Here is a 14,648-nt window from a genome sequence, read left to right as displayed (position 1 = left end):
AGATTGGTATGTTTATTAAGACTAAAAGCAGTAGCAAACAACAGTAAAGTAGTTACACAGAATGTTATAAATTCTCTCCCCCCCTCCCCGCAAAATGGATATGCTGTATTTCATTGTTAACAAAAACCCCTCTAAATATGAAGCAGACTATTCATGATACTGCTGCCAGTTCTGATGCCCTAAGCCTTCATTCTTAGCCACCACTGCCTGTGTACATGCTGAAAACTCTTAGGCAACAGAGCAGGGGGTACGCTAGATCTTCTCATGACAGGATGAGAAAAATCAATGTCCGTGTTTAAAAGACAGAATTACTGATGTGCAAGGTCACTAAACATCACAACCTGTTCTATAGCTCTAGAGTACTAAGGAAATCCTAGAGAGAAAAAAAAAAAAAAAAACCCCTGACAATGCATTGCACAATCTTGTTCTAAGACAACATTACCCTTGGATCCCTAAGACCTAAATATGAACACAGAATCAAGTTTACCTTGGCCTATGTTTACTATGCTTGTTCAGGGGGAGAGAAAAAAACAAACCAAACACTAAACAAGGAATACACGTATATAGTAATACAACAATTTTTTAAACATTGGAAACATCACTTTAGACTTCTCATCTTTATGCAAATATCACTAAAGAACTGGTGATGTGATCCATGTCATCTTTTATTGCTCAATTCATAAGCCTTATTAACTAAAAACAATATGAAGTTAAAGGCCAAGGCTCTTTCATTCACCTTTTTTCACCTTTGTTGAAAAAAGAGGAAGTGTTAAAATAAGCAATACAACTTACAAATGCAGTATATCCACTGCTGCTTTTATGAAATTCAGGGAGGCTAATACAAGAACACACTTGAATTTTCTACATAACCCTGCATTCCTGGCATATCAGAGCAGTCCACTGACAACAGATGACCATTTCATAACATTCAAGCAATATCTAAGCACTCTTGTGCCCATTGTACAGATGGGGAAGAACACATATCAGAGAGGGCACGTAACTTACACAAGGTCCTATCAAATTCGGTTCTGCAGTTAGTTGCTGCTGGGTAGACAGCCATATCCTTACCTCATGGCAACAAGCTGAGGAGCTACAGGCAGGCCACCAAAATAACAGATGTCTTCCCAGTGACCATACTTGCTATTTGGATCGTGCCTGCAGCGAACAGGGTAGTTAAGGTGGCCATCAGTGTTTCCTGGTATCATCCTATCCTTATGACTATACTGCTTTCTTAACAGTTCCCATAACACAAGAAAGTTGCAAGTCTAAGTTTCTACATGTGTTTTCACATGTACATTTTTATTCTTGTAAACATTTTAAAATATTCGTTTACATCTTCTACTGCATGCACAAAGACTTACACAAGCCATTAGAAACCACTGGTTAAAATGGTAAGCATTTATTTGAAGATATCCTAAATATATAGACACTCATCTGATTTTAAAAATCCTCAGCTTATCAGGACTTACATGTAGATGGCTTGATTTTTTAGTGAATAAAAAACCTACCTGAGTGATACAATAGTTTAAGTGAAGAAAGGAGAAGGTAGAAAATAGCAGAAATTACTCACTTCAGCCTACAGAAATCTTCCTGCAACCTCAGGTCCAACTTTAACAATATCTAGTACCAATCACTTAAAGGAATCACAAGTTTGAGAAAGAAGAAAGCATATTTAGACACCAGACCCGGGTTTATTAGTATCCTGCGATCAGTTACTAAAATGAGAAGTAATTTTGTAAATTAAAAGCAATGTTTTACAGTGATTCAAAATCAGATTGGTTTGAAAATTCAGAACTACAAACAAATGCATCAAAACACATTAACAGCCAACTAAAGACGGCTGTCAAATTTCCTTCACCCGTCTTACTTCCCCAGATATGAAGGCTGCTCAGAAGCTGGAGCAACCACAGAATGGTTAGCACTCCTCTTCTCAGGCAAAGTAAAGACAGTAAGACAAAAGGCCCACATATTACAATGTGTAGTGCCATAATGCAGTGTTTGATGCTCTAGAGGGCCTTCAACAAGTACTGTACAGCCAAAAATCAATTGAAAATCAGCATGATAACAGAGCATGAGTTGCCCTGTAATAGCCTTAAGCCCCCCAAGGCTATGTGGGTCCCTTTCATCTGCCACGCTGCACTGACGCTAGGGGAGCCTGGCCTCCCCTCCCCGAGCACTCTGGACATGTCGGTGCCTTTTACCTACTGCTTTCACCTTGCACAGTAAGGAGAGCTGACAGCCTCAGTGGATCTTTTAAGCTTTCCAAAGTGGAATTTGATTTTTCTTGGCATAGGTTTGGAGGCTTTAAATTTTCTCCTTTTTTTTTTTCCTAATAAATTTCTCCTCTGAGTAAACCTACTGATTTTGGACTGTAAACATCCTCAGCATAAAGAAGATCCCTCCGATCCTATGGCTGAATACACAGAGGTGATTCCTCTGTTGTGTTTTACTTCTTGAGTTGTACTTTGTTAAAGAGAAAGAAACACTGTTCAATTCCATGCAAATTGTTATGCATGCAACAAAGCGGGCCTACAAATATTTCACTCATATGGTAGGTTTAATTTCAATATTTCTTTAATTACTTTCCAACGATGTCTGGTTTCTGTTGAATTTACACTAGTACTTGGCATTTGGTGCAACCCCAAAAAGATAAGATACATATGTCCCCTATTCACAGTCTTGGCATTTTTACCTTAACTCAGGCATTGAAGTGATTGGTTTGAAAAATTACCTTGCTGATTAGCTGGGTTTTCTGGTAAATATATAGCGTTAATCCTTAAATTCTGAATATGACATAAGGTATACAAATGTTCTGTCTGACTCAACAGCAACATATCACGGCTTAAGGAGGACATGTACGCTGATCTCTGCGAGCGAAGAAAGAGCTAATTGGGAGTTAGATTCAGTGTGATTATCAGCTTGTTTATGATAAGGGAGTACTCTTCTGAATAGCACTGTAAATTCATCCCTGATTGTGCTGTTAAACCACAGCTCATTCCGCGCCCCCCCCCCCCTTTTTTTTTTGTTTGGTTAGAAGGGGCTTTAAACTATTTTCAGCAGATGACAGTGTCATGCTTTGATTTTCTTCCGTCTTAAAAAATAAATCAGCCACATGAGCCCGATGTCAAATTTCACTTTCTAATAGGAGAAAGGCACATTTTAAGTGTTTACTATAAGAACACATTTGGGTAATTTTTCCCCATGTCATTATGAACATTAGACTGACCCAATTAATATGAAATGTTTCTATGCTGCTGGAACAGACCGTGTTACAGAAAGAGCCATTTGCACAACCTGTTCATGATTATGGGCCATAAGGACACAAAGATGGCATAGACATTTGTGGACCATCTGAATTCTTACAGGGGAAGGGGAAAGAGGGGAAAAAAAAAAAAAATGATGTTAGCTGACTGTTGTGGGTCATGTTTTTTAATCCAGAGTATTGGACATGTAACACAGCAACAAGAGCTGATCATTTTGTTTAATCACCTTTTGGATCTTTGCCAGATGGTCTCTATTGAGAGCGCTGCAAACAGAGAGAGATGAACTGCGTCTAACATGCCACTAGAGCTTTCCCGTAAATGTCTGAGAACTGAATCCAACAAGAATTTAGTCTCAGAGCAGAAAGGGATACATTTAAAAACTATGTGCATTAACTATACTTTTCCCCATAGAATCCTCACTTGGCATGAATAATTTACCCTCTCTTATGCTAATGGGATCATGAAAGTATCCCTGTGTCTTTAGTGCAGCTATTCTCAGCTTTCAGTAATTACCCCACCCAGTGAAAATAACATGGCTTCTGCAGCTGAACGGCCTACCCCTACCTGGCAATCAGAAAGATCATGGCTGACAGAGGAGCGGTCCAGAGATGGACACACACGCTCCGGCAGCCTGCGGAGCAGTTTGAAAAATTAAAAGCCTTCCACTGTGAATATTTCCTTAGTTGCTTAGAATCAACATGGAGAGAGCAGCTCCTGCAAGGGCATTTTTATTTTTATGTTTTAAGGATGACATAGAGGATTCTAATGTACTGTCCAGACGCCCTAATATTAAGAAATAGCGACGTTCCTGGATCATCAACAGTTAAAAGAAAGTTTGCGGGGGTTTTTTAAAATTAGTGCTATCTTGTTAAACAAGAGGGAGAGAATTAAAAAGTCAATTAATGAGCGTCCTTCAGTATCTGACAATTTCATCAGCTACACAAAGGAAAATTCTGTAGTTTTTCATTAACAAAAAGTTTTTAAAAACCCATTACAAAGAACCAGGCTTTGACCTCTGTCCATAGCACTCCATGCTAGGTAGTTCACTATGTAAAAATTATCAGGCTAAAACATCTGGGAAAGAAAGCTATGAAACAGCAGGGAATGTGGCTGGTTTATTGTTTATCTTTTGTTTATGAGGCAGTATTCAAGTTTAATTACTACTCTAAATTAAACTCTAACAGGCATCAGGAGACATCCCTTTACACGACTAAGTTAAAAAAAAAAATCCAGAGATTCCAACACTAGATCTTTCAAATAAATTGGCATATATAGGAAGAAATTAGTCAGTCTGTAACAACACAGGAAGACATTTAAGCACTTGCTACTGTATGTTTGAATGTGTTGCATTATGAAACCATTAATATTGTAACAAACATACAATTATAATTTAGCAAATGGGATGTTATCTAACATTTGGAGGCAAATTGGGTTAGGCTGAGTAGGATCTGAGATGGAAAGAATGGCCTAAGGGGGAATCCTACCTTTCTCATTTTGAAATACAAATATATAAATATATATACACGCACATATACACATACATAAATTTAAAAACACCCAGAAACATGAAGTCAGAGGCAAACCTCTCAACAGTAACAATCTCTTAAGTAAAATTGTTTAGTTATTTTCTCTGAACATTCATGTACAAAAGGGAGGAAAGAGTTCACTATGTTTACCATAACAGTAAGTGACCAGTTTTAGATGAACTTAGCTGTAGGAAAAAATAAAAGTTGAAAGCAACTAGCAAAAGATTATTCCAGATGGCATCTGTCATATTGTATTTAGGGTTATTTTAAAGAGATTACTGCCACTGTGAAAACATTCCATTGAAAGAGTTTTCCTAGGCTGCATTTGAAACTCCAGCACAACATACTTCAAATATGGAAGTAAATGTTTTCTAATGCATATATAGGTTTTTATCTATATCTAAACATAAAAACCTACGTGGATTAAAAGCTAAGAATGAGGTGAAAATCTTAAATACATGCATAATATTTTAAATCACCCCCCATTCTAAGCTTTAATTTAATAAAAAGGTGAGGAGTCCACAGTTGCCACCAGCCTGATTATTAGAAAATTGTATAGTGAGGTGAAGATTCACTATGAAATTTTAATGCTACTTATTGAATAGTGGGTAGGGACATAAATGTTCACCCACTCCAGGAATCAAACAAAAACTGCAAAAAGATGTATTTGTTCACGCAATAGACGGAAAGAAAAGAAAGGATGGGAGGATACTAAAATGTGACTATATTTAGCTAAGCTGGTTCTGGCATCATTATGGTTAACGTGCATGTGGTGTGCAGTGTGAGCTCAGCAGTTACTGGGCCAACTGTCTCAGTATTTCTGGGAATTCTGCCTATTCACAGTGCAGGGATTGTTCAATTGCTGCAAAATGTACAAAATGAATTTTACAAAAATGAATTGTAAGGAAGGCCCCATTACAACAATTTTACAGCAAAGATGTCAACATCAATTTTTCTTTCATGCATAGCTAATGATTAAAACAACATATTCCATTTGCCTAAGACAATTTATTTCATATTGGCAGATCAAAATATTGAAATACAAAGTTATCTTTACTCTACTCTTATTATTCATTGCTGCTGAACCCACACCATTGTTCAAACCATGAAAAAATAAAGCAAACTTGGCAAGAAATACTTAAAACAAAGGCTCATCAATATTCTCCAATTTGTCAACATCTCAATTACAGCAATGGAAAAAATGTAAATTTCATGTGCTTTGAACACTAAGGGGTCTATTCTTCTGTCAGTGCACATGCGTAACTCCCATCACCATTAATGGGAATTACTCATACATATCAACACAAGGACGGGCCCCTCAAACTTGAAAGGAAAAGATGAATTAATAAGGGCTACTCTCTTCCTGTATCTTCCTCAGCTGAAAAAAAGTCATTGTTCTTCATGAGTTTTTCATACTTCATACAGTTCACCTTTATGAGAGCTGTGCCTTCTGAAATAATGCATCTCCAGTGAAGCATTATTTATTAGCAAGTTTGGTTTTTCACAGTCTGGATGTTTAAGCCTTTCTATTAGGAATTTCCTTTCTTACAAAAGACATCTCTCTTCCAATAAAACCATACCCTATAGCTTTATAGGTAAAAATACAAAGGAATAAAAATATGTTCTGAATTTTTATCATGAATATGCATACTAGCCTCAGCATAGGCTTACCTATACATACAGAACTAGGAAAAAGAAGTTGTAGCATTAGCTTTTGGATATTAAACTTCCAAAGACTTTGCATTAATCTTATTTTTTTTTATTATTATTATTAACAAGAACATATCCCTCTCCTCTTTCTGACTACTGGAGTTTGGTTCAAAGCTTTATGCAGTTTCAGTAGAGTTTCGCTACTAGGACAGGCCTTTGGGCATTATCAGCTAGTTTTGTAAACAAATTTGATTTGTATACCATCATTATTACAAGATGGTATATAACGAATAAGAAATATACTACCTAATTTTTCCAACATGCATTAATCCAGAGACATAACCTGGGATGAACATGTAATTTCAGCTAATATCTCAAGCTGACTTTGCCCCAAACCAGATGAGTCTTTGCCACAGAAAGCTATTGTAGACAAATTTGTTGGACAAACATCAAGCTGTCACAAGTGTTTCAAAACTACTTTAAGGTATTGCCCTAGAGAGTAGCCTCAGATACTATTTATAAAGGGGCAGATCTTCTTCATTCAGCACAAGTAGTTCCATCAAAAAAACACCAAACCAAAAAAACCACACACTGATGAACTCACATGGGTAAAGCAAAGTGGATGTGATGCCCATTTATATTTTTACTGCTGTATAACCTAAAAATTTCTTGTCCCTGGCTTCTCACTTATGGTCAAGTTTATCACCCCAGGCCTAATTCTGAAAAGATGCTGAACTTCCTGAAAGGTCCTGAAGAAACACAGCCTCTATCTGACTTGGCTGGATCAGGCCCTTGGAGTGACTGAACTACAAATATGACAAATCAGGTATACAATCCTGGTATCATAAAATATGAAACTGAAACTATTCCCTGGTGCTTTCCTGTAGACCACATGTTTTTAAACCTTAAAAAGATCTATTTCCCACTTTTCATGCATAATCTGCCATATTCATTATTTGAAATATCCCATAAAGAGATTAAATAGGAATTAAAGTCTGGGAGCATCATATCCATCACTGTGGTACAAACCGATGCTGAATTCTAGCAGTCATTTAGCCTTGTATGTAAAGGCAGTGGCCGTTTTCACTTTGTTTCACAAAGAATAAGGAAAACGCAATACCCCAGAAGACTTTCAGATGTGTTGTTTCCCCTCCAAAGAAAAGGGTGGATGATAAAGCTACACACACCTTTTAATCTTCCACTTAGGGCTTTTACACATATATTCCCTGACAAAAACCCCAGGGTCTTCTCTCTCTCCCCCCTCCCCTTCTCTCAGCCCCTTTCCTGCCATCTCCCTTGCTATAACTCAGCTAACCCAACAGAACCAGTCAGTTTTAAATTTCAGTTGGGACCCCGGTGACCTGTTAATGAATCTACAGAGAGGAGAAAAACTCACAGTGTTGAGTTATGCCTGGTGTTGCTAGCTGACTTGGAGTCAGAAATGCTTGAAGCGTTAACGTAATTGCAAGAATGTGAAAAATGAAGCGTTGGGCTCCTGAGCAAAGCGAAAGGTCAAAGCAAGCCCTACACAAAACAAGTCTGGAAGATGGCCTCATTAGACCATTAAATCAGCTTCTTCTTTTTCTCCTTTGTAAGATCTTTAGAGTGTTTTATTTTTATTATTGGATATATTTAACTCTTTCTCTTTCCAGGGCAGGGAGAAAGTTGATCAGACATACTACATAGTTACTAATCTCTAAAATAGTATTACACGGCATCGGTCTGCATTTGTGGATAAAGTCAATAAATGCTTGGTAGATTACAGGTCACTAGTACTTTGGTTTGCTAGATGATCAATATGTTGTATAGCTTAGTTTTCTGTTGAACAAGTGAGGTGACATGTTAAGAACAACATAGACGCTCACCACTAATAAAATTAGGATAATCTTTCAACATTTACTGCCTGAAGGCCCTTTCCTTAACTCTTTCAATGCCAATGTGTTTCTAGTAATACCAAACATTGACTAGTTTAACCCTTTTGATGCCAAAGGGCAGTCATGCACTGTCATAGACACTGTCCTCCAAGAACAGACAAAATGCCTACACCTTTTTTGTTTTGTTCTAACTTTAAGAATTATGGATGGATTCTTCTGTGTGAAGATAGACCTACCTCATGCAGAGAAAGTCTGCAAAAAAAGTCATCACTCACCCAACTCCTTTCCGTCTCCCCCCCACCCCCCCCCAAAAAAAAAAAAAAAAAAGAAAATCACAAGCTGCACATCATAGACTTAAGGCAAAAGCAGAGACCCCTGGAAGAGTGCTCTCAAGAGCCAGAAGAGACTGACTCCAGTTTGAATCAATCTCTGCTGCCACTAGGCATCAGCAGAGGAGACCATAAGTTGCTCATGTAACCCAAGACTCTCTAATGAGCTCCCATCCCCGAGAAATCCTTTGGGGCAAGTGGAATACTTGAAGCAGCATTTGTGGAAGGTCTTGACAAAACCACAGGGAAACCAAGTTGACCCAAATAAGTAACTGCACCAGAATAGCTCAAGAGGGCATCTACCCATCTTGGCATTGCCTGGGACCGACTCACTGCCAGTTCACGAGTTAGAAAGTAAACCCTGCCCCCCTCAAGGAAGCGTAAGGAAAATTCAATACAGGCCTCCCTCTCTTTAGTCTTTCCCAGGGTTGAGGGGGGGAGAACAATCCAAAGCTATCTCCAATGGGAATTTTGCCGGTGCTGTAGGATCATACATCTTTCAGCTGCCAACAGCTGAGTGGAATGCTGATTTGCCACTGGACGACTGCTTCCTTTTAAAAGGGCCCAACTGAGCACAAAGGGAAACATACTAGTGATGTTTTACCCTGCTAGACTGGGCAGCACTAGTGACCGATTTGGCCCTTCAGTGGTTGTTCCCCTTCTGCAGAAATGAGCATAACAGGTTTGTTTAAATCATATATATTACCAGAAACCTCAGTCTCCAATGGGAAGTTGGTGTAGTTATCACCAACTACTTTTTCTTATGCTTAGCAATATTTCTCGAGCACCCCGAGTTACGTGACACGGGATCGGAGACTAGTGAAATGCAAGATCCCTGGATGTCGATACAAGGGATTTCTTTACATCAAGCATGGCTCGATGAAGAAACTCTTCTAATTTCTAAGGGGTTGCTGGGGCAGAGTGGAGATACAGGTGTGAGGAAATTTCTTACCTAGGGGTGGAATGAACACGCTGTGGCAGATGACTCAGAGGAATCATTTTTAAGTATGCAAATGATCATCTGCTACACCAAGCATCTTAGCCACAAGATACAATGTAAACATCAACAGTAAAGTCTATGGCCAGCTAATAGACATAACACCGATTTGCTGCTTCGCAGTCAAGCTCTCCCGTTCATTGGCTGCTGAAGCTGTAATAGTTCACGCTGGGCCTCGTACAGCTCCGATCCAACCACATAGAAAAAAGCCCGCGTGACTCATGGTGGAGCTGGATCACACCCTGTGCCATGGCTGCTTTCTATCAGCAATAAGATTACAAACGTATAAACAATTCATACAAATAGGAGACAAACCCAAACCACTCTACCAGAAACAAACTTTGCACGTTCCTAGAATCGCAATGGGTACGACACCAGATCATGAGACAGACGAGGGGATCTAGCTCTGTGCCAAGCAGTGGGCCACGTGAGAGACGTGAAATCACGTATCTGCTCCACTGCCTAAGCGTGGCAAATAGCATGGTGGGAAGCAGTCCGCAACACGAGGCTAGTTGTGGCAGCTCTAGCCCTGAAGGCTGCTCCCCTCTCCAGTTTTGGGATTCCACATGGCTAGTTGGATGGCAGACCTGTCAGGTGGCTCTGTTGGGTATATGTGACCCCCACGTGGGGGAAATGCAGTGGCAAAATGCCGCAGATGCACGAGATGGAGGGAGCATATCATAAGACCTTATAAAGGTAATGTCTCACTCATTAGCTGAAGTTTACCATGTTTACAAAGAAAAACAAGAATGGAGCCCACCTTAACCTTTGGTCTTAAAAAAATCAATTCTGAGTCAAGATCCAAGAGTGACAGTAGACCACCTTTACCCAACTTTTAGCACTGGAGGCTTGACTCTTATACCTTCTGGAGTCACTTATACGTCTAATGAGCAAGTGTAAAACACTATCATATCAGAATGACAGCCTTTGACACTCACTCAGCATGGATGCAGGTGACTACAGACAAGGTGCAATGCAGTAGGAAATAAAACAAAAAACCCTGAAATAATAATCAAACCTCCTGAACCCTTGAGAAGGCTTCACTGTATAGATCCAGCAGAGGTTTTGCAGTTCAGGTACATCTCTATTCACTTTTCTGAATTCAGATTTTCAGAAGCAGAAACAAGTCTGTACAAGCAAGCATCGCAAGAAACATTTTTCTGTCCAATCCGAGTTTTGCTTCTACTTTATATAATTTAGCAGCTTCATAACTTCATATAGGAGTCTCTTCCCCAGCTAAAACTACAGGTTAAATTCTCCGTCTATAACCCAGCTCAAACAACTGCATCACAGCTGGAGAGTATGTCTGTCATTATATTTACTTACACCACACAAAAATAAACTGTAGATAACCAAATTTGTAAAGGAATTGGCAGAACTAATCAATTGTTATTACAAAGCTTGTTTGAAGATTAGATATTTCGCTTTGAAATAATAATAAAATGCAGCTAAGTGGGTTAGGAAAAGGAAATACCGTCTCCCTAAGTTACAGCTGATTATACTGCAAGTCTGCCACTCCATGTTTACTCTAAGGCAGATGTACTGATATAATAAAAAAAGCTGGAGTTATTTTAGTCATGCCTACTTTGCGGAGGGAAAAAGTTTGACCTTTTACCTTGCTCGCTGCTGTTGTCTCCGCTCTGGGAAGCATGGCCCCCACTGGAGGGCCCCGGTGTGCCTGCCGAGTGCGTTGAGGTTGCATCATCGTGGTCTCTCCAAGATGAAGGATTCTGGTGTCAGAGTGCCAAGGAATTTTTTCCACAGTTCCCATTCCAATAGCAAATGAAGAACAGAAAGAAAACCGGGAGAAGAGGGGAGGAGGGGGGGGAAAAGCATACACATTAGCATTTGTGAAATGTGCCAAACACCAATACTGTTTGCACAGTGTAATAATTCTTCAGCAAAGACAAGCAGAGGAGGTACAAAGATTTACTTGGTAAAATAAAGGACAGATTTTTTTCTTTTTTAAACTTTCCAAAGAGTTGTCTGGATTTAATTGTTTGAATAGTACTGCAGAAGAATATTTCAGGGGAGGAAAAAAAAAAAAAAAGTTTCTTAATGAGCTATACAGGGGGACAAGGAGGAGAACATCAACCTGCACAGTTTATGACAGTAGGTGTTCACGTTAGGATCAGATAGTCGGTATGCAAACTATGTCCCCGCACTTTGTTTTTCCAGACTGACTAAAGATGGGAGAGGAGAAGAAGAGGAGGGAAACTGTTTCAAGAAGTAGAGGAGAACGTGCACGGGAGAGAAGCATGTCCTCACACCCTACCCTCACTCTCACCCATCTGAATGCTGGAAGAACTTCAAGCAAATGCAAAGTTGTGAGGGAAAAAGCAAGCTTTCTTTGAAAGTTGTTATATACCAGGAAAGATGCTTCCTCACCCCCCCCCCCCCACCTTGATATGACACATTTCAAAAGACTTTCTAGATGTATTACTCTAACTCTAACAGTTCTCTTACAAGTATTGTCAAGAATAACCACAAGGTGATTATATAAAATAACATGTATAGCGATTTTTATGTAATTCTTTCTACATTACTCTGCATAAAACACGACAAAAGAGAACGCAGAAGACAGACACATGAAGTTTGCAAAACTTGGCTAAGTAAGACCTCAACTACTGTACTTTAGTCACATAATTCATGCGAGCTTTCTAATTTATTGAGTATTGGCTTTCCCGGAGCGAGGAGCTGCTACTTACAAGGATAAGTGAGGAAAACTTAATGTTACAGTTTAGTGCTACTTTGTTGAGTGTATTCTCCTCCTGTCCTCCTCCCCTTTCCTGATCATTCCCAATACCCTGCTGTTGCTTAAAGGAAAACAGGAATTCTACTGTACAGGAAGAGCTTTATCAGCACCACATGAAGGCAGGCAAGAGATGGAATTTCCTCTGGCAGAAAAGGAGAGCAAGAACACATGAAACAGATCAGACTAGGGGCTGGACCTGTATTACTTGTCACCTGTATGTGACAACTTAAATCAAGCACATTATAATAATTCAACAACAAAACAAACAAAAAATCCCCCCTCAAAAAAAAAAATTATTGCTTCTTAGGTTTGATTGTGTTTTAAATCTGCATTGTGAAATAACACCGGACTATTAAAGCACGAGGAGATCCTGAAAGCAGCAAGCGACAAGTTTGGATAAATTCTTTGAGCAGGACTGATTCTGACCTCATCTACCCCGACGTGTAGTAGGAAAAAGTTCAACAAAATCAACTGATTTACCCATTGTAAAATTCAGTGTAAGTGTGATTGGAATCAGGTCCCAAAAATATATATTGAAACATCTCAAAGTAATCTCCTAGCACTGATTAGTACCACATGCTCTATAGCAACGCAAAATAGAACTGCCAAATAACGGCTTGCTACAATACCCAGTAACATAAATCTAACGGGCCTGACCCAGATCACAGCAGAGACAAAGGGAAGAGCCCATGACTTCAAAAGGTTCCCAGTAAAGCCTTAGGTGACCAAAGGGTAAGAAGGAATCCAAATCCCCTTCACCTTACACAGACACACACGTGCACCCATGTACATAGTTCCACGGCAGGAAGGTATGTGTAAAATCAGAAGACAGGCCAGGATCTGAAATTCGCCTAACCTATCAGCACAACAGACGGGACGACAGCACTTAATGGCACAAAACCACCACCCCCTTCAAAACCCAGAAGTCTGATAGACTTTTCCTCACACAGAACCACAACAGGAAAAAAAAAACCCACCAAACAATAGTATTTTATATTTGTTGAGGTTGTTGTATTAATTAGGTCACAGAAATCACTATTAATACTGTAATCCCCCACAATTTCATTTAAAAAAAAAAAAATTACCATCATTTTAGAGAGTCAGGTGGAAAGAAACACAAAAAGAAAGATGAGAAGCCTTAAAAGTTCCAGCAGCCCAGATGTCATGAAAAAACCCAAAAATGTTGAAAATAAGGTTAGCAAAAAGTTCAGATGGAAATAAAATACAAAAACCGCGCAAGTTTCTTTACAGCCTGGGTTAAAACACAGTTGTGCCTATGAACTTCTCTTTTTATCTCTGAGTTAGGAAGCCACTCAAATAGCTTCAAGCTGAAGGCAAACAGCAGACAGGAGCTCTTCAGCCCTCTGCAGCCTCTTAGCGTCAGCTGTTTGCCGGATGGTAATCAGATAAAGAGCTAGAAGAAATACATGAAAAAGGAAAGAAACAATAGCATAGCATGAGTTTAGCCCTCCAACAACATCAGGCTGGAACCTTCTTTTAGAAGATGTAATAATTGCAACATGTTCACCTAGGCTAAACTTTTCAGGGAACACAGTGAGTTATGTTAATTTTATGCACTGCAGGCTCTCTTAAGCTGGCTGCTGTTGGAGCTCCTTATCACACATATGAAAATTACAATAATTAACTGGTAACACCTCAGCTATGTTTTAAGGCAAATGTCATCCAAAAGCTATCATGCAGTATTTCAAAAGCCAGACCGGCCTTTCTGTTTCAAAACCGTAACGCTTTGGAAAGGATCACTGAATAAGACTTCCCACAACTGAAAACACTTGCTGTCTCTACCAGGCTGAGTTGTTCTTGACCTCAGTTTGTAGATCCCGTTTTAGAAAGGCAGACCGTATTGGTTGGGAATTCAATGTATTTCTTGTGACACAATTTTCTTGAGGAAGCAATTTGGCAGAATTTTGTTGAAGGACAGAAGTAATAAGATGGGATATTTACAAGATGCGGCAGTAGAATGTTGGAGGAATTTGAAAGGGAGGGAAATAGGCTTTAATATTATAAAAAATGACAAATAACTCTAGGGGTGGAGTTTACAGCCTCATAAAAAGGCAGCATTCTTTTGCTTTGGACTAAGATCATTGTACGTGTCAGTGAACTTCTCTTTTTCTCCCCTAGACTGTTTCCAGCTTTGCATCCCTCAAGAAAAACTTCTTGGCCAAATGCCTAATCATAAGTAGTTATTTTATGTATGTCTTCACAAAAAAATGGGAACAAATGGCACATCTAAAGT

The 14,648-nt window shown here is 39.2% G+C and overlaps 1 protein-coding gene across 5 annotated transcripts in view; it reads right to left on the bottom strand.

Moving 5' to 3' along the window:
• MEIS2 (Meis homeobox 2) overlaps positions 1–14,648 on the bottom strand; it is a 175,425-nt gene that overhangs the window by 146,902 nt on the left and 13,875 nt on the right. For all 5 annotated transcript variants that reach the window (XM_076344925.1, XM_076344924.1, XM_076344927.1 and 2 more), the window contains one exon: positions 11,255–11,369. In XM_076344925.1, the coding sequence (XP_076201040.1) occupies positions 11,255–11,369 (115 nt within the window). The remainder of the gene's footprint in view (positions 1–11,254; positions 11,370–14,648) is intronic.

Source organism: Aptenodytes patagonicus, chromosome 7, assembly GCF_965638725.1.
Source record: "Aptenodytes patagonicus chromosome 7, bAptPat1.pri.cur, whole genome shotgun sequence".
Classification (NCBI taxonomy): Eukaryota; Metazoa; Chordata; class Aves; order Sphenisciformes; family Spheniscidae; genus Aptenodytes; species Aptenodytes patagonicus.
The sequence above is the reverse complement of the archived record's forward strand: the minus strand, read 5'-3'. Positions and strand labels throughout refer to the sequence as shown.